The sequence below is a fragment of the Notolepis coatsorum genome (genome assembly GCF_963971535.1).
Source record: "Notolepis coatsorum genome assembly, chromosome: 13".
Taxonomy (NCBI): domain Eukaryota; kingdom Metazoa; phylum Chordata; class Actinopteri; order Aulopiformes; family Paralepididae; genus Notolepis; species Notolepis coatsorum.
In genome coordinates this window covers 45,789,010-45,815,894 of record NC_140177.1, presented here as the reverse complement: position 1 = coordinate 45,815,894, position 26,885 = coordinate 45,789,010, and the positions used below count along the sequence as shown (strand labels likewise).

The 26,885-nt window shown below is 42.2% G+C and overlaps 1 protein-coding gene across 1 annotated transcript in view; it reads right to left on the bottom strand.

Annotated features, from left to right (window-relative positions):
* gpt (glutamic--pyruvic transaminase) overlaps positions 1–26,384 on the bottom strand; it is a gene marked incomplete at its 5' end in the record, with an annotated part of 30,498 nt that extends 4,114 nt beyond the window's left edge. The window contains 9 exon segments of the mRNA XM_084328111.1: positions 2,694–2,868; positions 2,969–3,105; positions 3,188–3,267; positions 6,076–6,319; positions 7,496–7,629; positions 8,099–8,207; positions 8,395–8,484; positions 26,248–26,369; positions 26,372–26,384. Of these exon segments, the coding sequence (XP_084184237.1) occupies positions 2,694–2,868; positions 2,969–3,105; positions 3,188–3,267; positions 6,076–6,319; positions 7,496–7,629; positions 8,099–8,207; positions 8,395–8,484; positions 26,248–26,369; positions 26,372–26,384 (1,104 nt within the window).
* Positions 26,385–26,885: the final 501 nt, after the last annotated feature.

Genomic DNA, 26,885 nt, shown 5'->3' with positions numbered 1-26,885 from the left:
CATCCCTCGCCTGCTCTATTTGTCTATGGAGAAGTTCCCCTTCTTTGCAGGGCTATAACTTTTTAAATTGTATTGCTAAATTGACATTATTATGGCCCATTCAATGTCCTATATCTATTGTTCAGGGTGTAGCAACGTTATACTTTTTCATTCACATATTCATACTAAAATACGGTCTAAAGTATAAGTATGTTTTTATCGTTTTCTGCAGCTTTCTCCAGAACTTGATTTATAGCCCTACATGCATTATATTGATGATCAAATACAGTTTGGTAGGAATCTGTGCGAGATAAAAAATTTCAACTGGATGTGCTTCTAGGAGTTACTACTTATCATCTGATGTTGACCGGATGGGCGGGGGGTCGTTTATAATTCCGTGGGCAACGTTATATCATTCATCTAGTGTGGGTGATATGATCATCAGAGCAGTTTATATGGAACACGTTAAAAAAACCATTTCCAGGTTGTATAATAGTATATACGTCCAAATCATGTTGTTTATCGAGTTATGTGCACCGATCGGTGTTCACTGTGTCAAGATAGAGTCCCTCTAACGATAGCGAGTGCCCGGACGAAATATGGGTGAGCACCACTTCATCCACAGATCACTTCCTGTTGGGCGATCTGCCGATCGGCCACCAGATGGCGCTCTTGAACCATTAGAGAGTTGAGTGGAGCTCAGCAGTATATCTCAGGTCCCCGGGGGAGAAATATGATTTCGATCACAGATTTTTGAAATATTGATATCAAAGACGTGTTACGGCGTCTTCGGCAGAATGAGCATGGCGGGGAATGACGAGTTTCGGCGTCTCCGGCGATTAAAGTGTTAAGAGTCACCTTTTATTTTACAAAAAGTGATGTTTGGTGAAAGTTCGATTTGCACTTTATTAATCCCAATAGGGAAATTCATTCTTGTTTGATGATCAAGAGGCAAATTTTATTTGTTTTAAGTGAAGTATGGTGAAAAAGCTAGTTATTGCACTATTAATCCCAATAGGGACATTCATCTTTGTTTGATCAAGAGTAACCTTTTATATTATATATATATATATATATATATATATATTATAAAAAAAAATTAAGTGAAGATTGGTGAAAGGTAGGTTTGCACTTCAATCCCAATAGGGACATTCATCTTGGTTTGATACCTTTTTTGTGTCAAATAAAAACTGTTTTTTTAGCTCTCAAGAGAAAAAAAATCGATTAAAATCGAGAATCGAATTTAAAAAAAAATCTAATCAGGGATTTTATTTTTAGGCCATATCGCCCAGCCCTATTCTCAAGCAACGCCCACCTTTCTTGATCCTCCAATCGCAACTGACAAAGTTTGTCTGAGGGAATCAACAGTTGTGATTGGAGGATCAAGAAAAGAGAGTGGAGCTTGAGATAGGTCAATGACTTGGGATTGTTTCTTTGTCTGATGAAGTAGCACAGAGGTGCAGGGTAAACCCTACTACTGGAACTAAGTGAAGGCCACTCAGAACGCATCTTAAACCACATCACATGCATGACCATTTCACACCAATTAAAACACTTTACATACTTACAAATATATTTGTAATCGTTACATCTTTTATGAGATAAAACAAAATTAAATTAAGTGCAGCACACCACAAGACTTCTGATTTGCTGAAGCAAATTAATTGGAACTGAACAGAACACCAGATGTGCAAAAACAAATTGGGAATATCTGTGCTCCAGCTGACGAACATTGCTGTGCTGTGCTCCAGATCTTTCTCACAAGATCTTCCCTCCCAGGTCTTAACCTCTACACTATCTATAGACGCCCTTAACCTCTACACCAGGGGTAGGCAACCCTAGGCACGCGTGCCTGCATAGGCACGCGGGGGCATTTTCATTGGCACAGGGGGCAGCATTAATTTTTTTTTTTTTAAATATTATAGTGAAATATTTTGCACTGTTGTCGCATTTATCTTGTTGAAATCCTCCCACAGGTTATTTTTTTTAAGTCGAGTATATCAAGGAAGCTTTTCTCTGTAGCTCAGATGTTTTGTTTGAAGGCTTGCCAAACAAAGAGACAATCAAATCAAGGATAAAAGATATCCCCATGTCAGCTTGAAGTGTCGAGCGACGCATCAACGAAATGTCAGAAAATATCAGAGAACAGCAAACAGCTGGATTAAAAGATGCTCCGGTGTGGAGCTTAAAGTGACCAACTACAGCCCCCAGATAACGGAGCTCAGTAAAGAAAAACTGTTTGTCTGCATTGCACCCCCGCCCCAACTCAGATTTAGGGTTGATACAACCATCATAATAATATTGTTAATAATAACAATAACAATAATGATGTAATAATGTAAAAATTATCATTAAAAATACCTGATTATGAGAAATGTTTTTTTTTACGATGCATGGAACATTGTTGAGGCACACTAGTTACAACTATATTTCAAACAGGCACTTCATGTCAAAAAGGTTGCTGACCCCTGCTCTACACCAGGGGTCTTAACCTCTACACTATCTATAGATGCAGGGGTCTCAACTTCTACACTATCTCTGACACAAAAAACTCCCAAAATGTGTAGTGTATTGAAATGAATACCCTTCATTTGAGTTGTGAGTGAGTGAGTGAGTGAGTGAGTGAGTGAGTGAGTGAGTGAGTGAGTGAGTGAGTGAGTGAGTGAGTGAGTGAGTGAGTGAGTGAGTGAGTGAGTGAGTGAGTGAGTGAGTACCTTGATGAACTTGTCATAGGAGGGTTCCCCAGGCTGGGGACAGTTGACCACCAGGTCCATCAGGGCCTGTCCTGGGACAGGGGGACACAGACGGACAGACACCAGCTTGGTCAGTTGGGCCTTCACCTCAGGATCCATGTTTATGATCTCCATGTAGCCCCCGCGGAAACCACACCTGGAGGGTGGAGAGGAGGGGAGGGGGGGGAGAAAGAAAGAAAATAAGCACAACAAACAGACAGACAGACAAACAGACAGACAGATAGATAGTGACCTACTCTCCCATGTAACATTTGGAGGTGGAGTGGAAGGATGCTAGTTCCACTGTATTGGAGTATTCTGGGCCCATCTCAAACAGCACCTTCTTGAAGGAGTGGAACTGGCAACCGTCGGCATACACATTATCCTGGTACACCTAGATGCAAAAGGAACTGATTAACACATATTGCAGGGTGAAAAATACAATCAATAAGAGTCGTCGGTTTGTTTTAAAGTACCTCGTCGGCCATCAGGAAGAGACGCTCCTTCGCTGCGAATCGGATCACATCCTCAATGCACTGTCTGCTCTGGACCTGACCTACAGGAGAGAAGGTTTGTACATTACTGAGAGGACTGGGGGCACTTGGGCTGGACGTTATGTCCTCTGCTGCCATCTACTGACAGTCCAGGCAGAAGCGCATAGAATGTGTGGTTATAACATCAATGGCTGACAGCAGTTCCTTATTGATCTTCACAGTATTGATCAACAGTATTGAATGGGATAGTTTACTGGTTCTCAAAGTGGGGTCCAATGTGTCCTTGCAGGGCGACAGGGAAATGTACAAACACACTTCTCTCTCTCTAACACACACTTCTCTGTCGCTCTTCCCATATCACACACACACACACACACTAGCCTTCACTCCGACATACGGTATCTATCTACACCTCTCACCTCCTCGCTCTCTTTCTATTACACACAAATGCATACACACAGCCTTCACCTTGTACACACATAGCCTTCTCATAGTCTGCATATCATATATATAACTCATACTAGTCTGTACACCAAGCCAAGGTAGCACTTAATCTAGTCTACTCTCCTGTATAAATATTTTGTTAGCTCTCCATTCTACAGAGATCTAGGCTAAGGCCCTTTGCTGTAACCTAGGTCTCTCCATGTTGCAACATGTCATGTAAACTCTATCCTTAACTGCTTCTGCGCCAAGAACGAGTTAACTCGTTATTGCCCGCCAATCGAATAACACCAATAACGAGTAAACTCGTTTTTATGATCGTTATTTCCTTTATTCGCTATTGCCATTCATAATTCATCCAGCAATGCTCTGGGAGACTCTGGCACTCTGTCTGATATTGCAACGGCTCAATACCGCCGCCTGGTGGATTTCGGGCGATGTTGCACTCACTCTAAACAGGATGGTGCGTTCTGTGCATCGGTGAATATGTTCCGGGCAGAGCTCTCTTGTTATGTGGATCCAGACAAACACTCTAGTGCATTGGATCGCTTTCGAGACGCAAGAATCAATATGCTTTCGGCATTTATTGCGTTGTACAAACGGAAAACGGATCTAGCAGATGGAAATTAAATAATTGGAATATTTTTTCTCCAGACTCATCGGCCACAATGTTAATTCCAGCTCGATTGTCCAATTATTTCATTGCAATCCATCTGCTCAACGTATGATGTCGTACTAAAGAAAGCCGTTACTGACAATGAAGGAATCATAAACGACCCCCCCCCCCCTTTCCTTCACGCATGATGGAGCATAATGTATACCGGTCCGATCATATGCATTTGAATTTTTTTATGTAGCGTGTATAGGGACAAAACGCCAAACGATTATGTATAATATGCATCGGGGCCTATAACTCGCGTTCTAGGAATTACTGCAGACCACTCTAAAAACATACTTACTACTAACACGACAATGTATGAATGGAAAAATATAACGTTCCCACATCCGGAACGATAGATACCCGATGTTGAATGGGCCATAGTAATGTCGATATAGCTATAATATTTAAAAAGTTATAGCCCTGCAAAGAAGGTGAGCAACTCCATAGGCTTACAGCGCTGGCAATATAGCTATAAAATGCTCATGATGCGTGGCGCTCATTGTGTTAATCAAAGACTATGTTGTTCCACATCAATGGCCTTCAAGGAGGTTCCCAGCTAAATGGGGACATTTTTATTTTAAAATGTCTTCACTCGAAATGATCACAATTAAAGAATGTATACAAATTAGTATTTGATCATAGGTTTTACTCTCTCCTCTGATATCTCCATACCTAAAAACAGTTATGGATTTATGGAAGTAAAACATATCTAACAACAAATATCTTCTCGGATAGAACACCATCTTGTAAAATGGGGGTCTATAGTCTGTTACATATCAAATCGGGGGTTCCCTGACATGAAAACGTTTGAGAACCATTGGTTTAATACACTGATGGAGTTTGTGCCATCTCTGATGATGACCAATGATGTCTTGATGTCTGACCTGAAGACAGGTACAGTTCACAGTTAATTTGTCACATAAAAAAAAACACCTAGTCGTGTGACAACAGCAAGCATGACATGAAGGGTTGATCATGATAAAAATCAGTTTTGTAAACAATTGGGAGGTAACCCGACAGTCGTTAGCAAGATCTGAAGATGGCCGTTGCTTCCAATCATGTTCAATAGTGACTTTTAACACCAGCAATTAGGAAGAGTAGATTAGACGACACGTCCTTTAGGATGATGGATATCTCATTTTGGTATAATAAGAACACTCGGCTGCTTTCCGAATTCATTGTATATACTACTACTACTACATAAAGTATGTACAGGACTGCGCACCCAGGTGGAAGTGGCTATTTGTACCAGAAGAAGAAAGAAAATCCCCTCACAGCTGTTTCCACTTGCTAGCTGTGCTGTCAGGAGGATATACTGTTAGTTTTGCCAAAAAAACACACAAATGATGTTTCAATGGCCAGTATGTTTTTTTATGTTTGTTTAGAGGTTTTCTGCTGACCCGGAATCGAAAATGGCACTGGAAATGACCTGACGCAAATAATTATTGGATTGAAACGATTGTGTAGCAACCATCCTCTCTATACTTCAAATGTTGGTGCTTTTGGTGTGCATACAAATCTCTGTCACATACACTATTTGCATACTAACAGATCACATATTGAAAAATTGCATACAATATAGTATGTAGCATGGAACGGAAGCAGCAACTGTGCACAAAAGTGCAATCCCAGTGAGCCGCCACTATTGGCAAAGTGGTTAACTGTGAGTGAGTGAGTGAGTGAGTGAGTGAGTGAGTGAGTGAGTGAGTGAGTGAGTGAGTGACAGTCTAGGAGGTGCTTGGCATCTAAAAACTCTTCACATGTTTACCGGTGGGGTTCCCGGGGTTGATGATGCAGATGGCCCGGGGGTTGCAGTGTCGCCTGGCCTCCTCCAGGGAGCGCTGCAGCTCACTGATGTCCATGCTCCAGCACGTGCTCTCGTTCAGATAGTAGTTGACCTGCACGGCGGCCAGCTCAGCCAGGGCGGCCGAGTACAGTGGGTACTGGGGGATGGAGATCATCACTCCTGTGCGGTCCGCCCCCTCGCCGCACACCAGCAGCTTCAGCATGGTCTGAGGCAGATGGAGAGAGGAGAGGGGCGTGAGACCCATACATAGCATATGATGCACAGAGAATATGAATTAATAATCACAAAATGAGTGATTGATAAAGAGGCTGGATATAGGAAGAGGGAAGACAGGAGGGAAAATGAATGGCATGCAATGTCCTCACTGAGAGTACACGTCACTCACGTTATTAGAGGAACTGAATTGTGCTGAATAGCAATTTAAATAATATTTTCATATTATTGTCATATTTAATGTCAATTTGATGTCAAAACTAGCCAAATCGTTAGCCTAGTTTACCAGTTTTTTTTGGTAAATCGTCATCAGTCTGCACCCAAAATAAATCCCTTTTAAAAAAGATCCACTGAATGACATTCCGAGTTTAAAATGTCAATATGTTTCCAAGACCCTAAAAATGTCAAATCTGTAGCTCAATCAAATATGCCTCCTCTTCCTTTACTGGTACAAGCAATTTTACATCCGATTCCATTCATTTGGTAGAGTCCCTACTCCCTTGTCTGCTCATTTCCCCAGAGCTGGTGACGGACGTAGCCAGGGAGCTCCATGTCTCAGCTCCTCCCCGTCTCTGATGAAAAGCCTGAAAAGTCATTCTATTTGCGATTCAATCTTTCACCATAGATTTATTTCGGCGTTCTTTTACATGAGTAACTATACATTCAAAATATATTTAAGGGCGGTCAGGTGGCGTAGCGGAGATTGCGTTCGTCACCAACACCGGAGATGCTGGGTTCGCGTGTTCGAATCCAGATCCCGGCGTTGTCACCAGCTTGGCTGGCCGTTCACACTAATACAATTGGCAGTATTAGAGGGTGGGAAAGCTGGCGGGTGGGTCCTGGGCGTTGTGGACAGCGACCCCTACAGTTCGGTCAGGGCGCCTGCTCAGCGAGGGTAGGATCTGGTGAGAGGTAGTGCGGCCTCCCACACGTTACACTCTCCCAGTGAGAATCTGTGCGGCCAGGCTGGCCTGCCGGCAGGCTGCACGTGCGTCGGAGGAAAGTGTGCGACAGTCTCCGGCCTCTCGGACCAACAGTAGGGGAAAGTGCGCAACAACCAGGAAGGGTGGGATGGGAGAAAAATCGGAAAAAGAAGGAGGGGGAAAAAGAGAATCAAAAAGAAAATTTAAATAAAAAAGAAATCTATTTAAAAAAGGCAATTTTGTACCACGATGCCGTCGCTGGCCCCTGTGGTGAGGTAGATGTCTTCTGGATCGCAATGAATGCCGCCATCTCTGCGCTCAATGTAGTGAGCCACGTCCTGGCGCACACAGTCTATGCCCTGGCTGGCACTGTAAGCACCTGGGAAGGCAAAGAGGACACTTTTCACAGAACGCATGGAAGTTACTCACTAGGACTTCAAATGGTAAATGGCTGCATTTATATAGCGCTTTACAATTTGTTCCTCACATTTTACCCATTCATCCACACACCGACGGCGGAGGCAACCATGCAAGATGCCAACCTGCTCATCGGAAGCAGTTAGGGGTTAAGTAAGTGTCTTGCTCAAGGACACTTCCGACACGCTGCGCGGGAGGATCGGGAATCGAACTGGGAACCTCCGGATTACCAGACGACTGCTCTACCTCCCGAGCCACTGTCGCCCTCCAATCACTCTCCGATGATAAACACACAAACAATTTCCATACCCCCCCAAAGAACATGCAGATGGCGTGAGACTGAAGGTGACACCGCGGTAACTAGATAATGCAGAGTTATAGAAACGCTTACTGTGCATGTTACACAGTAAGCCAGCGCACTGAACGCATACCCAGACTGCTCCCTCCACATGCCTGCAGAATACGCCGCGCTCTATTTTTGGCATCTGCTGGGAATGTATTGTCATTCAAGAGTTCGGGGTATGAACAGAGCGCCAAAACCTGGGAGAGAGAGAGAGAGAGAGAGAAGGATGAGGAATGGACAGGGAATTATTATGCAAATTACTGTACACAAATCTGACACCTGCTTGTTTACAGGGGAAGAAAATGGGCCTCAGGAGACATAAATAAACAAAGGTTCTATGTTTAGATAATAGGCTGGGGGAGGGGTGGGGGCTCAGGTACAGACCTGGCGGAAGAAGGTGATTGGCTGCTGACCCATGGCATGGGCGTCGCCAATATTGGCCTTGATGACCTCGGCGAAGGGCTTCTTTACTCCCTGCAGGACAGAAACACAATGAAAGTAAAATAAAAGTGCCCGGAGGCGGGAAATACAAAGGAGATGTGAAGAACAAAGCCCATTTCAAACATGTTGTAAAAATGGCACCTAAACATCCAAATGTAGGAATTTAAAACGGCAGTTTCACCCACATTACACACAGGTATTATAAGGGATTTATTACTTAGGATATGCCCTGTGACTAGGGATGGGTACCGAATCAGGTACTTTTAAGGGTACCTACCGAGTACCGATTCACGCGAGATCCGCCGGTGCCACATTTCGGTACTTTTTAAATAAATGTTTTGTCCGATGACATCAACGTTTCATTTACCGCAAAACGAAACCTATGAAGTGTGCCGCACGATCACGTCAACGTTCACGCGCACACAATACACGCTTACCTAGGATTTGACTTGATTCAACAACAAAGCAGTCGGGGCGATGGCAAGCCGAAAACTGTCGAACGTGTGGTTACACTTTACAAAGCTAGATGCAGACAATGCTCGCTGCAATATTATATATATATATATTAACAAATTGTTCAAAATAAATAATAATGATAATAAATTATTTTAAGTTTTTATTTTTTTTAACTGAGGTAGGTAGATTACATTTTTAGAGACTAAAGTACCAAAAAAGGTACCGTTGGGTACCGGTATCGATTCACATGTGAAAGGTACCCAACCCTACCTGTGACACGCATACATGCAGAGGATCTACCTGCTGAGAAAGCTGAACTCTTTTAATGTTAGTGCGAAGATCCTGAGCACTTTTTATAGTTATTTTATTGAAAGCCTCTTAACTTTTTCTTTTATCTGCTGGTTCAGTGGCCTATCTATTAAAGAACAGCCTACAGTATATTGTGAAAGTGTGCTCTAAAAATAATTGGAGTAAAACAGAGAGACCTATGTTCTCTCTGGACGGACCAGGTGGTCAAGAAGGGGACGAGCATCACAAATCAACCTCTTCACGCTCTGTCTCAGCGGTTTTCACTGTTGCCCTCTGGCCGCCGTTATGACGTTCCACCAAGTAGGACCAACCGTTACGCCAAATCTTGTCCCCTCGGCTATCAGACTTTTAAACACAGACAGTCAGTAGTCATTTTAAGTAGCCTTTTACACTTAGTTGTCTGTTTTTACTTTGACTGGATTGTGTATTACATGGAATGTTGTTGTTGCCGTGCTGTCATTGAGATGTTTTGTTTTGTTGTTTGTTGTTTTTGTTACTTGTTACCTGTGAAGCTACAAATATGAATTGCCCCACGCAGGATCAATAAAGTTGTCTGAATCTGAATCTTTCATGTTACGAGCAGAATAGCAGAAAGAGCAGAATAGCATAGATCAAGATTCTTATAATGTTTGATGTTTAGTCGCAACTGGAGCGCTGACTGGGACCAGGATTCTAAAGTTTGTTGCTCGGTCAATAGAACTTTCTGCACTGTTGATAAGGAAACGTCGTCAATGTCTAGACTTTTATTTTCATAGATCAGGTAGGCGGTTGAGCATCTTGCTAAAGGACCCTTTCACAGGGTTGGACCCTGGCTGTTGCTAGGATAAAACATGTGATCTTCCAATCATATAGGATTGATTGATTGATTGATTGAAAACTTTATTAACAGATTGCAGAATGGGTACAATACAGTACAGCTCAATACACACAATTGTTAAGGAGATGCAGACCAGAGAAAGACGTTTGTCTTGTTTACATCAGGGTCCCCCATTTTCAATTCATAGTGACATTTATGACATACATGACATCATGACATTTATGGCATAGGGACATGCATGACATTGACATACAGGTATATAGTACTGTTACATTTGTGTGTGACATATATGATATGCAAATATACAGTACTGTTACCCATAGATCCTGACAAGAGAATATATACATACGGTGGGGAGGATACTGTACATTAGGAGGGGGTGGGTGGGCGAGAGAGAAATATACATACGGTGGGGAGAGAATATATACATACGGTGGGGAGGATACTGTACATTAGGAGGGGGTAGGTGGGTGGGAGAGAAATATACATACGGTGGGGAGAGAATATATACATACGGTGGGGAGGAGACTGTCTATTTGGTGGGGGTGGGGGGGTTAGGACATTTACGGTGGCCAGTTTCTAATTGCAGCCTCCCGTAGGTGCTCTTTTAGAGCGGTTTTGAATGTGGGTAGGTGGCTGATCCTGTCTGCACAGTCCTGTCATTAGTTTGTTTGTTATCCCTTTTTTTTTTATCTTTTTCCCCCTCCTTTTTCCTCCGATTTTCTCCCATCCCAATGTTAGTCGTTATGCCAATTCCCAATCCCCTTCCTGGTCGCTGCGCACTTACCCACCACAGTCGGTCTGGGAGAGTGGAGGCTACCACGTGCTTCCTCCGACACACGTCCAGCCAATCAACCGCTTCTTTTCACCTGGCAGCGCGGATTCTCACTGAGAGGGCGTAGCGTGTGGAAGGATCACACTATCCCACTTAGATCCTATCCGCGCTTAGCAGGCGCCCCGACCGAACTGTAGGAGTCGCTGTTTACAACGACCCGGACCCACCCCACCAGCTTCTCCCACCCTCTAATACTGCCAATTGTATTAGTGTGAACGGCCAGCCAAGCTGGTGACAACCCCGGAGCTGTGAGCTGGATTCGAACAGGCGAATCCAGCCGCTCCGGGGTTGGTGACGAACGCAATCTCCGTTACGCCACCTGACCGCCCCTGTTTGTTATCCTTTTATGTTATTCCTGCACCCTCAAACCAGATGGTAATTATCATTAAAAACCTTTTTGTTACTTTTGGCTACCGTCAGTGTTAGGGAATTGAAGGAGGAGCAACTTCATTCTAACTTCTAAGATAAGATAAGATATTCCTTTATTGATCCCCTTGGGGAAATTCAGGCATCATAGCAGCGAGGGGGAGGGGAGGTACAGGTAGTAACCTAAGCTGAGACTGAACTTAGGTTAGATGGGAGGACGAGACGACCAGACATCACGCGAGGCCAGGACATACGGGTGAAACTAACCTCTGTTACATTACTTGTTCTGTGATTGTCACAGGGCTTAGGCCGCTTCATAGGTGAGTTGGGTATCAATGAACTAAGCTAGGCTAGCTGCTCTCTACTTCCTCCAGTCCTTGTGCTAAGCTAGGCTAGCTGCTCTCTACTGCATCCAGTCCTTGTGCTAAGCTAGGCTAGCATGCACCTAGATCACCTCTCTCTGGGGCTACTGGACACAGAGAGATTAAACTGAGATCAGTTTTCTTGAATGACTCTGGAGAAGATGGCAAGTAAGTGTTTCCCAAAATGTTGGAGTGTTTCTTTAAAGTACTATCACATTTCTTTATCTTTTAGACGCCTAAAAAAGTTTTTAAAATATATATATACTGTATTGGTTATTGGAAAATGTTTACCAATGCCAAACATCTCACAGCCCTGGTAACATTACAGTATACGGCATTATCTGAATTTAACCAATCAACTCTTGACAGTGAAAAAGCATAGCAAATAAAATTCCTTCTTGACATGTCTTAACACATTGACCGCCGGAGGTTGTGCCCATCTCATACCCCTCTCTGCCACCGTTAAAAGCCTATGGAGATGTTTACCTTCTTTGCAGGGCTATAACTTTTTAAATTGTATTGCTATATCTGCATTACTATGGCCCATTCAACATCGCTTATCTATCGTTCAGGATGTGGGAACGTTATACTTTTTCATTCATACATTGTTGTGTTCAGGGGAGGAAACTAACTTTTTGGCTTACCAGCCAACTGGCGAGTATCTGATTTTTTTTACCAGCCAAACAGATTTTTTACCAGACAAAAAAAATCGCTAATTGTGATAATTACTTCTTTGTATGTCAAGCCGCGTCAATGTTGTGTATGCATCTGGGTAGGCACACTGTGCCTTTAAGACAGCACGGTGGTCTTACGACAGTGCTGTGAAGTACCGTCAAGTGTTGTGGTAACGTCAGTTGGGTTGGTGTGCTGTTGTGCACAGTGCACTGGTTGAGCTAGCCCCTTTCGTGACTGCGATGTGCAAGCCAGGGGCTTTTGAGCATGAAATAAAATGTCTAACCTTACGTCGTAGTCCGGTGCTTTTTTGGAAACATTATAGTCATAACAGATACACCTAGCTGGCTGGTTTGAGCACACGGGGCTAACGTTAGCTAGCAAGCAGCTATAGCTAAAACGCTAACTAGAAGCTAACCACTGTATACAGTTCCAGTAGACTAACATTACACCTCTGTGATTTAAATGTGTCCTTAGTAACTTATACTCGAGGGTTGTACTAGGGTTGGATGCAGTTCCCCGTTGGTCAGTCTGTCTGTTTTCCATCTTCTGCTGTGTTTAACGTTATCTGTTTGCGAGTGCTCCTGATGGCTAGCCTAGTACCGCGGGACTTTTATTATTATATGTCCGCGGGTTGGCCAGTACTGCGCAAACGTTTATTAAACATTATATGTCCGCGGGTGGTCTTGTGCAGTGCTCTCGTGGCACTGTCAACTAAAGCGAACACTCAGAAGACGCGCACCGTTTGCCAGTGCAGTGATTGCAGAATGTTTAATTTTTTTGTATACTCGCCAGCAGGGGAGGAAACTAACTTTTTGGCTTACCAGCCAACTGGCGAGTATCTGATTTTTTTTACCAGCCAAACGTAAAAAATACTAGCATTTGGCCAGTAAAGTGGCCTAATTTCCTCCCCTGGTTGTGTTAATACCTTCGAGAATATAAGTATGTTTTTAATCGTATCTGCTGTAATTCCAAAAACGCTAGTTATAGGCCCAAACACATGATAGATTATCGATTGGCGTTTCTTTCCCATACACGCTATATAAAAAAATTCAAATGTATATGATCGGTATACATTATGCTTCATCATGCGTGGAGGAAAGGGGGGGGGGTCGTTTATAATTCCTTGATCATCAGTAACGGCTTGATGTAGTATGGGTGATATATTGATCAGATGGTTCATTGCAGTGAAATGAATAAACAATCGGGCTGAAAATAACGTTACTGTTCTCTTACCGTGGGCCGATGAGACTGGCGGTGTAAGATCCCAATTATTCGACGCCGATCGCCTAGGTCCATTTCTGGTTTGTATGGCGCAATAAACGCCGAAATCATATCGATTATTACGTTTAGAAAGCGATCCATATGTACTATAGTGTCTGTCAGGAGTCCCGTAGCGAGATGTGACTGCCGGAGGAATTTCCTCGATGCACCGATGACACTTCCGGTTTTTGCGAGAGTGTAACTCGCCAGACCATCCACCAGGCGGTGGTATTGAGCCGTTGCAGTCCCATCTAGGTTCCCGCTAGGGCATCGGGGGTTGGGTGGATGAATTATGAATGCCATGGCGAAAAAATGAAATATTGATCTCAAAAACGCTGTACAGCGATGTTGGCGGTCAACGCATGGCGGGTAATACCGCTGAAAAGCGATTTTGGCGACCAATGTGTTAATTGAAGACCACCTTTCAAACTAAGGGGCTATGAGTGTAGGAAATACAAAAGTGAACTGAAAAATGGTTTGATATAAATATTCTTAAAAAAGAAAGTACACACAGGTGCTGGTAATACATATACTGTCCATGTTCTAAGTAGGGATGGGTACAGATTCCGGTACTTTTAAGGGTATCGACCAAATCACATCGGTACTACCGAGTACCGATTCACGTGAGATCCACCGGTGCCACATTTCGGTAATTCAAAAGAAAATGTTTTATTTAAAGATATGCGTGTGTATATATATTAGGGCTGACCCCGATTAGTCGAATAATTGATCGAAAGGAGCCGTAGTCGACTGCCAACCTCTTAATCGAATGCAAAAAAGAAAATACACATTTTTTATTTATTTTTTTCCATTCTTTCCAAAAGCAAAGAGGCCTAGAAAAGGGCTCTACAGTGCGACCAAATTGCTCGCATATGCCCCTAAAAATATGTGTGTGCGAACCGTAAAAATCAATTACGCGCACGCTTTGCGAGTACAGATTATAGCCTCTCGTCTTTTTTTTCCTCCGCCGCGAGATCGTTAAAAAAACTACAAGTCCCACATTGCACTCAAGCCAACGGTCCAATCACAGTAGAGTGACGTGACTGGTTTCATGAGAAAGAAAGCAAATGACCAATCGGAAGCTCTCATTTGGCTTGTTTACTTCCTGAAACGCCACCATTGCGATATGCGAGTTTCCCGAGACATGTAACTTCTAGTCTTACCAATAGCAATATATTTTAGAACACCTAGATTTAGCGATAGCAATAGTAATATAACGTTAATGCAACAAAACGAATGCCTTGCTTTGTTAATCATAACGTTGATGCAGTAGCGTATGCCGTTGTGTTGACTGTAACGGACATGATAACAACATAACACTGTGTACACATTCAAATTGCGATAATCGATTCTAACATTTTCAAATCGATGCAGTTGAATTTTCCCCTTAGGATCGATGCATTGTTACACCCCTACACCAAAGTAACTGGCCCACTGTGTAACTTGGCTAGCGTTATGAACAGCAGAGGTGGGCAATAGGGTCTAGCTGCAGCGCCGGACGGCCGGAGTGCAAGCGGTGTGACGTAATTGGCAGACTCGACTGTCAATCAATGGTCTACCTGACACGCAAACTCATAAACAATGTTTCTGTACTGGAGGTGTACAGTATTTCAATAGGCAACCCTGAAAGGATTATTTCTCTAGAAGAGCAACACAGCCAAAACATAGGCATGTTAAAAGGGGCAAAAGCTAAAGTTAAGTGACTGTTACTTTTGTAGCAGTAGTTTGATTTGATAGTTTATTTGATAGGGACAGCACATGTTAATGAACATCAAGTACAAAATACAAAATGTAAACATGCAGGGTTGTAGCAAGAGCTAATTTACACACATGCACGCACAGTACAAATACGGTATACATTTATTAAAAAGAAAAAAAAAAAAATCTTTTACTTGAAATATTTTCACTGTGCTCCTAAATATTTTTGGGTGCTCCTAAATTTCTTTGTGTGCTCCTAACTTTTTTCATTTAGGAGCACCTGTGCCCCTAGTGAAAAAGGTTAGCGTAGAGCCCTGTAGAAGCGTGGCTAACGCCAATGGCGCCCATACCAGCGAGGCTAACTGCCTAAGAAAACACTGAAGGCACTGAAAGAGGATTTCACCCATCTAATGAACACACTAGACTAGACAAATATCAAGATGTATCCATCAGTGGACCAATTGCATGCTTTCGCAGAGGACACGGAGCCTTCAATCAACTACTTCAGACATAAAGCACCGCCCACAGCCCAAACGGAATGATAAAAAAAAAAAATACTATCCAAATCCTTAGTCTATTGTTATCATGCACATCTTATGCCTTCTTATTACCTGTTTTTTGTATGCCTATTTTATTATTGTATTATTGCACAATCGATGCGGGCATGACCACCTGCATTTCACTGTATGCCGCCCTGGTATGCATGTGACAAATAAACCTCTTGAAATCTTGAAAATCTTGATATATATATTAACAAATTGTTCTAAATAAATAATAATGATAATAGATCATTTTAAGTTTGGAATTTTTAATTTTTTTTTACAACTGAGATAGGTAGTTTACATTTTTAGAGAGTAAAGTACCGGAAAAGGGTACTGTTGGGTACCGGTATCGATTGACAGGTACCGGCAGGGATACAGTCGTAATATCAGAACTGCCTGGACACCACGCGCACACATGTTCCCTCGCTTGCGCACAGAACAGATGATTATTATGCATAAATAGTAGGAAACATGTTTGTATAGGAAATTACTAGTTTTAGTTTAGTTTTTGTAAATATTGGCTTGAAATAGAGAAGCTGAAAAAGGTAGCAGGATGTAGCCTTCAATATATAAAGAAATTATATTGTCAACAGATATGGTTGAAAAACAAACAATGTTTTAAATGTAATTGTAGTTACAATTTCTTTAATTGAATTAACTTAAACTAGAAAAGTAGATACAAACTAAATTAACAATGTAACTTAGTTTACAGAAGGACAGTTTCCTTCTGAAGCACAACTTAATGCCTCATCCTTCCAGTCGGGACCATTTGTCACATAGTGAGAGGTTCCACAGATCAAGCAAACCCGCAGGGCTTGTATTTTGGTTTGGCTCTTCTCGTTCTTTGTTATGCTAGCCTATCGGTATCCTATTATTATGCAAAGTCTAGGTGATAGATAAGTGCCGGGTACTTGGCGCACGGCGCGACGAGTCCAGTGAAAATTGTGAACGCATTTTTGTGTGCCCGCGCGTGCACGTCGGTGCGCATACTTCTGCTCAGAAAAAACTGCTAGGACGGCGTGGTACCGAGTGGGACCACCACTGCATCACTGGGTACCGGTATCGGTTCAATTGTGAACTGTACTAAACCCTAGTTCTAAGTGAAGTCTTTATTCATCATGCACGCATCACACAAGTACAACGGCAGTAAATTTCTAAACAAGAATAATCAAAATCATTCAATGGGATTATAACACTTAACCATAAGACAAAGAGAGTATATGCCATGGATAATAATGACAATAGATAAATCTGTGCATCGAGGCTGTGACACAATATATATAAAGTACTAACAACAAGAGCATATAGTTAGAAATGTGTGGAGTCAGCTTCTCTCTCCCTCACATACACTCACTCTCACACACACACACACACAATTCTTCGCCAACAGAAATTACTTTGCAACATTTTATGCAAACAAGCATCTGCTCTACATTAAGTGCTCCCCTTTCTTTAAGTAGCAGGTCATGGCAACATTATTCCAGAATAAGAAACCATGAGAAAAGAATTATACAAAAATATAGAGACACATTAGTGAGATCTAGGGTTGATGACAATTATCGTACGATTATATTGTGGTAATTATCATGGTTTCACAATTATTATCCAGTGATTTATTTTGCACCATTATAGTGGGGGAAAGACACATGTTATAATGGAACTTTTTTTTCTTCCTTTGACCTTTTGAGTCCGAAAAGTAGGCCTAGTTTTACGCTAAATGTCTTATGTAAAAGGTTTGTGAGATAACTCAGACCTTGTGACACACCAGACACAGATATGACAGAGACATCTCGCCTCACTTAACCTTTAGTTTATGACTGAGGATTTATGACAGTGAAGCAGACATTAACTGACTGGGTTAAAATAACTAACCCATCAAACAGAAATTGTTGTACTGTATGACATGTCCTTGCGCTGATGAACACGTCAAATTCCAGTGTATTCCTACATTGGCGAGTGAAGTTATTCTGATACTGTATGTAGGGGTGGGGGAAAAAATCAATACGTAGTAGTATCGCGATACTTTGCGTGGCGATACTGTATCGATACAGGGACGCCAAGTATCGATATTTAATTATTCATAAAAAATACCAAAAAAAATTAAGAATTGTTGTATATATTTATTTGTATAAGGAAGTTGCATTGTTAATTTCAATACCTGTAATAGTACAGTAGTCCACACACACATGTGCATTCAGTTAAGTTGGAATATGACTGTAATACAAACAGTTCAGTTTGTCAGGTACATGCAACACAGTGTTGACATCTGTCTGCTTGAGAAAATACCATGTTCTGCAATAAAAATTATTGAAGTGAGATGAACAGACTGAACTTTATTTTATTAGATAAAACATGTTGACAAAGTTTTACTTTGCAGTTGGAAAAAGGTAATAAATCGCAATATATCGCAATATTAGTATCGCAATACTCAGCATATCGCAATATATTTAGTATCGCAATACTATCGTATCGTGACTCAAGTATCGTCATAGTATCGTATCGTGAGGCCTCAGGTGATTCCCACCCCTAACTATGTGTGGTGATTTCTTTTTAAAGCCTCTCCTTCCTTTTCTACATCCTTTCTGAGATAAAACCTCACAAGCAGCTGATTATCTACAGAGGACAAATAATCGTGTCCATGAACTGTGGAAGCAGTCTGGCTGACAAGCACTCTTGCGCACACACACACGCATTTACATATAGATTAGACACACAGGTGCACACGCGCACACACACACACACACACACAGTCACAACAGATGTTCGAAACAGCATGACTGTGGCGAGTGAAAGGCCATACGTGGAACACAATGAAACCCTGCAGGAATCCAAACCGCATCTGTTTGTACTAACCAGAGGCCAACATTTTTGTCCGAGCCAATCCAAAACCTCCAAAAATCTCCTCCTCTCATTGGCCACACCAGCAGAGGTGTTTCTCAGCCTCAGCCAATCACGTGGTGCAGAGTGAATGACACCCCTCGGTCCAGGGATCCTCCCACTCAGGAACTTTTATGACAAACAGATCTGGACCAAACACTGCAATGTCTTATTTTCTTTTACATATTGTCCTGTATCACGCATGAAGACTAGCAAACAAAAACACCAAAAGAATGAGTATGAAAGTGAGCGCTAATATAAATCTTAGGCAGTGCTCATTATTACTCAGTTATAATGCATAAGCTACTTTACTGAAATAATACTGGATCATAATAGAGGCTGAAGAATTTCCTAATCCATAAGTCCAGAGTCCAGAATGTCGCCTGGCAACTAAATAAAATACCTTATCCCATTGTTTTGACTCTAGAGTCCCTAGATTCATGTGCTAAATGTTAGTGCTCTTAGTCAACAGAGCTCTGCGGGAATTCGGGACCCCAACATTAAGATTTAAGATCAATATATTTAAAAACCCTTGAAAACGGATATCAAACTCAGAACAGATTGCAGAATGACAAGGTTTTGTACGTTTGTACGAGGTCCTCTGTGAGGTCAGAGTGTATGGAAAGAATCTGACAACAACCACCCAGTTCCGTCTGTTACCATGGAGACCCCCTTCAGGCTTCAGAAAGCATCTCATCCACAAGCTTCCTATTCATCATCAGGCTCAGCCGCTCGTTAGCACAGAACAAAGGACACAACACGACTATCCAACTGTCCAGGATTTATTAGAGGACTTGCCCCGAGTTTGCTTTTCAAGTGGACTGTGTGTGTTTCCTGTTTGGGAGAACATGTTATTGGTGACGTTAAGACATCTCTGGTACAAGGCAATAACATACAACTGAAGAGCCAAAGATCTTCTTCTCTAAAAACGTCTCTGTAAGAGGAAATAAGTAGATGAGAAGGATCGGCAGAGTGTGTGTGTGTGTGTGTGTGTGTGTGTGTGTGTGTGTGTGTGTGTGTGTGTGTGTGTGTGTGTGTGTGTCTTTGCCAGTCTCTCAAACAAAAGCAAGCAAGGGAATGTAAGCTTTGTGACCTGATTTCCCGAAGTAACCTAACCCCAGTCACATTGTTGTTTGAAAAGGCAGGTACTCCCCAGACAGAGCCTTGTCCTGTGGAACCTGAAATACTCCTGAGGGCCACAAACGCAGAGATTTGGTAATCAGTGGGAAAACCAATAGAAGACAATCAACTCTACACATACTGTACATAACAGCTGTGTGATATTGCAGAACAACTTTATAGGCAGCTGTGTGCAACGTGCTGAAATCTAGTGCAGAGGTGAATTTTGAGACAGAGTAACAGTAGTAGCTAAACAAACTTTACCATTCTTCATTATCTCATTTCAAAATGTAAGTAGCATCCTCAGGGAGGAAGAACCCAGTTGAATGGAACCCAATGGAAATCAATTTGATCAGGGAAGACGAGGTTGAGTGATCCTTCCTATGATTCATAATGAATCCTATTTGCCATTGCCACTATACAATCCTTTTGGCACTAATGACAGCGGCTCAGTGCTCTATGCGTTGAAGGCTCTTTGGTCCCTATAGAACAAGCTGTGAACATTGTAGTCATATCGGTGTCGGGTGCGTGTATTTGTGGCCTGCTGGCTGAATGGCTGGCTAAAAACACTTCTAAAAACACACTTCTTCAATCAATATCTGAAGAAATATATAAAAATTACCTTTTACTATCATGCACTTTGCTACTAAATAATCATCCTTGCCTATATTACTACCTATTATGCTAATATGTCTTCATTACTATGCACTCAAGACTCCATCACCTAAGTTTCAACCTGAAACTTGCACTCTAACTTAGCTGAAAGAGTTGTACCCTTCCTGCTGATCTGTTGTACAGAACTTGTAAGTCAGTATTGGGCAGATACCAGGCTAAAGTAGAGTATCAGTATTGGGCAGATACCAGGCTAAAGTAGAATATCAGTATTGGGCAGATACCAGGCTAAAGTAGAATATCAGTATTGGGCAGATACCAGGCTAAAGTAGAGTATCAGTATTGGGCAGATACAAGGCTAAAGTAGAGTATCAGTATTGGGCAGATACAAGGCTAAAGTATACATTGAGTTAGGTATGTTTACCTAAGTGAATACACACAGATCAGTGGCGGCTGCTGACAAAATTTCTTGGTGAAGCACAAAATTATTATATTATATATTAAATAATATTTTTTAAACATCCCCAACGCTGCAACACCCCCATTCCTCCCAGCAGGTGTCAGGCTCCTCATTCGCTTCCACTCATTTTGGGGACCATGTTTAGATATCATACTTCTGAAGTATAAACAAACTATACTGCTGTGACGATTTCAATGAAACAGACCATTCTGAGTCAATGGTACAGCAAAACTGTACATTGGAATATTGGTAAACATATCGGTCAATCCCATTGTCACGTGGGATTATGCCCCCCCCCCCCCCCCTCCCCGCGGCGATATTAATATTTGATTAGAAATGCAAGCAAGGCTTGCCGCGACTCATGTGGTCCTTGGGTTACCTTATTATTACACACGCAAGGCCACAGCGGGCCAATGACTTCTGAAGTATAAACAAACTATACTGCTGTGACGATTTCAATAAAACAGACCATTCTGAGTCAATGGTACAGCAAAACTGTACATTGGAATATTGGTAAACATATCGGTCAATCCCATTGTCCCGTGGGATTATGCCCCCCCCCTCCCCGCGGCGATATTAATATTTGATTAGAAACGCTAGCAAGGCTTGCCGCGACTCATGTGGTCCTTGGGCTACCTTATTATTACACACGCAAGGCCACATCGGGCCAATGAATAATCATAATCACTGTAAAATATATATATATATATATATTTTAAATGCACTCACCACACAACAGCCAAAGCAGTGACCGATCTCATCTTCCATTTAATATTGCAGCTTCCTTCTTTCCTTCTCTGTCTATTGATATCTCCTCATCACATCTTGGGAATCATAAACATTCCTTCCTTCCTCACTTCCCTAAAGCGTCTTGTTACTCGCTCTGCTCTCGTCCCCCCGCCCCCCTCCTCCTCACGAGCTCCATGTAACGCGGAAGTGCAGCGGTCTATGTGCCATGTCTCGCAGCTCCTCTCTGATTGAGCCTCAGACCGTCGAGGGCTGTCAATCATTCAACCCGCGTTCGTGAGTAGCGTGCGCCAAGTTGCACGGGCAGGGCTTAGTCAAGTCAAGTCAAGAGATGACTCAAATAGCCTATTTTGATTGGATAATAGAATAAAAAGATCAACCCGTGCAGGGAAAGTTGCACTTGAGTGATTGACAGCTAGCCATTACTGACTACAGGCCTGATCAGAGAGCTCAAAGCTGTCACTTTTGGCCATTTTTTAAAGAAAAAAAAATTCACTGGCATTTTTTTTTATAGAGGAAAACATTTCTAATTAAAAAAAATAATAATAATAATAATAATTTATATATATATATATATATGTAAATTAATAATAATTATGAATTATGAGTGAATTTGTGTTTCAAGTGTTGTCATGGAATAACCTCCACTGACACAGATGCCATTTTGTACTTAGTACTTTTTGGACATAATGTGATAATGTGTTATAAAATGCTTGAATAACCAAGGGGGCAAAATATTCCAAGCTCCCGATCAGCTGAGAGGTGATTGACTGTGGAGCAGAGCAAAGAGAGGAGAAAGGCTTTGGTGCCAGAAGACCATCTGGTAAAGGTCACCTGGTGTGTCCCCCTTCCTGGATAAAGCACTCAAGAGAGTGCAATTTCCACACCAGACGGAACTCAGTACACTAAGCGCCAGTTTCCATGACAACAATTTAGACCAAGCAAGGAAGGAGAGGTAATAACAAAAAGGCACCAAGGAGCTTCATCTACAGAGCAAGTATGTCAGAGATATACTTAATATCTTTAATGCTGTGTTTAAAGATATTTAACCAGTTAAACCCATGGCTACTTGATGTGACAAAACAATATTTACAAATACTGTGGAAGAAGCACCTCTATAACCATTGAACACTTGTGGGTTTTGTGCGCGTTTGTGTGTTCAGTTCCCAGCAACTAGAAAGCAGCAACTGTCAAAAAATATATAATGCCATCAATCTGGCAATCACTTGACTCATGAGTGGACCATTGACTGTAAGATAACAGACGGCACAGGTAATGGATACTGTCTGACTCTGAAGTGAGGCTTTATACCACATGGCGACAGGGTCTGTACTCTGTACAGAACATCTTTGGGATGTCAGACCGTGGGAAGTCTCATAAAAACAAGGCAGACTATGGACTTTCACCTCATTCTCAGAATCTCTCTGGGAATAACTGATAAAAGAGTTAGAGAGAGAGAGAGAGAGAGAGAGAGAGAGAGAGAGAGAGAGAGAGAGAGAGAGAGAGAGAGAGAGAGAGAGAGAAAGAGAGAGAGAGAGAGAGAGTGGGGGGGGGGGGTGAGAGAGAGAATGAAAGAGAAAGAGAGTGGGGGGTAGTGTTGTCACGATACTGGAATTTCGACTTCGATACGATACCTTGAAAAGTATCGATACCAAAAAAAATATATATATTTTTTTTTATAAACAAATTTAGCTTTTGTTGCTGGTTGATTTTCCTCAGCTTCTCTCTGGTACTATAAGAGAAGATAAATATAACACTTTTAAAACCCTTTGTTTATCTTTAGATCACACATTTAAAAATAACTGTTCATCTCACTTCAATCATTTTTATTGCAGATGCAGAACATGGTATTTTCTCAAGCAGACAAATGTAAACACTGTAATCTGTGTTGCATGTACCTGACAAACTGAACTGTTTCGATTTGTATTTAAAGATAACGAGAGAGAGAGAGAGAGAGAGAGAGAGAGAGAGAGAGAGAGAGAGAGAGAGAGAGAGAGAGAGAGGTAGAGAGAGAGGCTATGCTCGGAGCATTTTAGTAACGTTACATTTTCAACAAGATTGCTGCTATTTAAACACTTCATGGAAACGGGGTAACGTTAACCTTATGTCGACTGTAGTATTGTATGACCTCGACATAACGTTTAAACGTTAACGTTACTCCGTTTCCATGCAGTAATTATAAAAGTAGCCAGCTAAGCTAAGGGAGCTAACGGCTAGGAGTAGCTAACGTTAGCTGATAGCTGCCTGTAACGTTACTAACAACTTATCAGCTGTTGATATTATGCGCAATCAGTAGACAACGTATCATGTATTAAACTAGAGTTAATGGTTTAATGCTTCAGTCACAGTGACGTTGAAAGAGCAGCTGTCACGAACCTCTCATTTCTTTATGGAGATCCGCGTTGGCACTGATCTGTAACACTGCTTGCAAATAGCATTGGGGCATCTTCTTTAGCTTGTCCTTCGTGGTTTACTTTAAACCCGAAGTACCTCCAAACAGCACTTCTGCTGTTTTCTTTATCCACAAGCACAAGTTGCGGATGCCGGATGCTCTGCATTTGCCATCTTCAGCTAAAATGTTTGTCGGCTCTGTGAGGGGGAGGGCTGGAGGAGCCGGAGGGGCAAGCGTGCTCTGAACAGCGTGTCAACAACTTGCGGTAGAACACTCGCCAGCTGGTACCGATACTGCAGAAAGTATCGGTTTTTCGGGAAATGAGTATCGAAACCATTTTAAATATTCAGTATCGATATGTATCGATACTTCGATATTTTTGACAACACTAGTGGGGGGTTGTGGATATGGTAGTACATCAGGATATTGATGTGTCTTAGTTGAGTAAGCATTAGGACAGTATTCAAATACAACCTTTTTTGTCCAACCAGATTCTATGTTTTCCCCCTTTGGCCTCAAATTAGACATAGACTGAAAAACCTATGGAAGAAAGAAGAGACTCTACAAACAAGCCTGAAAATGTAGCTGCAGAGTATCCAGCTGTATGCAGCTCTGACTGCCTCACCAGTGGACTTTGACATGAGGTTGTGTAAGCAGATGTCCTGCAGTGGGTGAATGTGCAGACAGAAATGAGAAGCACATGACAAGGAAGAGTTCTCAATTATAGAGCTAATGAGAAACACACAGTGGCTTCATATGGGACAGGGGGGAAAAGCTGTTCTTGGTTAGCCAATGAACAATGAACATTTCAGCTTTCAAAAGGTCCCATATTGTAGAAAGGGAGATTTGCATTTCCTTTTTTGATTACAAAGTAGGCCTGGGCAATTCATCGAGTTTCAATTTCAATTTTGGCTTCCCGCGATCATGAAAACAAGAGAATCGAGACAAAGCTATTATTGTGTTATTATTCCGTGTTGCTCTCATTTTGTTTAGTGTTGTAAATGCAGCATACTCTTCCTTCACACCGGTGCACCCCCCCCCCCCCCCCCCCAAGATGACAGAAAGGCAGCCTTCGGTCAAGAACAAAGGTAAAACTAATTCAGTCGTCGTCATATTATGTTCTCAAACCAATGAGTAATTGTGTTTAATAACCAGGATTATAAAGCAGGTCTAGGCGCTTTATAAATACTGTGAAAGTATCTAAAATTGAAATGCTCAGTCCATGGAGAATTGCACACAGCCCGTATTCAGAAACTGTGCCTTTAAAAAGAGGTATGGACTTCTGTAAGTTTGTTATGTCACAACTACACACTTGTTGCATATGTCCGGCCCTCGGCACAGCCCACCGCAACTGTGTGTATGCGGAATAAAACAGCAGTCAGAGCTAGAAAAGCTACGACAGAAGAAAACGTCAAGGTATAATATTAATGAGCTGTAAAGACAGAAGCAAAACAAAAACAGCCTGGTAGAGCCCCAGAGAGGAGATGTAAAACTATATTGACGTTGTTTTTGGTACTTACTTCAAATAAAACAGGTAAAATGATGGGGCGTTTAAAAGTTTAAGTCATTCACTTTTGTTGTACCAGCCCATGAAGACGAATGAATATGCAGGCTGTCATCTCTCTATCTACGTTATCATGAGAGTTGGACAGATCAGCCTGCCAACATTGAAAGACCCCAGAGAACTTTATACAGAGACAACTGATTAATTTAGCCTTCTTTTGGCAAGACCTAGGGGTTGTTTATATATTTCCCCCCTGTGCATTGTTCTTCAGTCTTCAGCCTAGAATAGAAAGACTTCTAAACTGAGCTAGATTATTTATGTGGCACTGTGAGTCTGTGACAGACCTTTTACAGCACACTGGCCGACTGATGCAACGCAAGAGACAGTGACACATGCACTGTATTTACCTGATCCATTACTGCAGGCTACAAAATGCATTAAAGCACAATACAGATTAGAAGTACGAATGAGATCAGATAAAGATATAAACAGTAGCCTATATGAGGCAAAGCAGAGATCTATGGTGGTACTAAATGTATAGATGTAGCAGTACTGACTATCTGTATGTCATGTATGTCATATATGTCTATATGAATTGAAAATGGGGGACCCTGATGGAAACAAGACAAACGTCTTTCTCAGGTCTGCATCCCCTTAACAATTGTATGTATTGAGCCGTACTGTATTGTACCCATTCTGCAATCTGTTAAATAAAGTTTTCATTCATTTCATTCATTCACTACAGTACATACTACATACACATACCTCTTTCAGCTCCTTCTCAATCTGCATGGCGCGCTGCACAATGGGGCCACGCACGGCGTATTCAACCTTCTTCACTGTGGGGTTCATGGTGTCGATGGTCAACACCTTGCCCGGGGGGACACTCCGTTCTCCGACATGTCCTGGGCGAGTACACGCGGCGTCGCCCTGAGTCCCGAAAGGGCTCTGCCAGGGGAGAGAAGCGGGACAGCGGAGATGGAATCATTGAGCGGGGGACGCCCGAACCGGGGTGCTGCCCACTGCTGAAGAGGACCGAGTCATTCCGCCCCCGGTTAACAGACGCACCCTAGACGGTAGAATGTGTATCCGTGTAGCTGACATTTTACAACGTCTCTTATTACAACTATATGTTTTGAATCTGGTGGCTGTCTGCACTACGCGGCGACCGCCTTCGCATTCGATGATACACCAGAGGGTCCGTTGTGCAACCAGCAAACTTCTAAAACTACAGACCTTTGGACCTTATGATAGCAGGCGACAAATGATGAGACCCCTCTGTTGCAGACTGATGTCACGCTACTACTGGCCTGGATAGCGACTTTCAATGTGAACTGGATGCCTCATGCATGCACATGGTAACATTCTTCACATATGACCCTCCTCCCTTTGTGGGTTCTTTC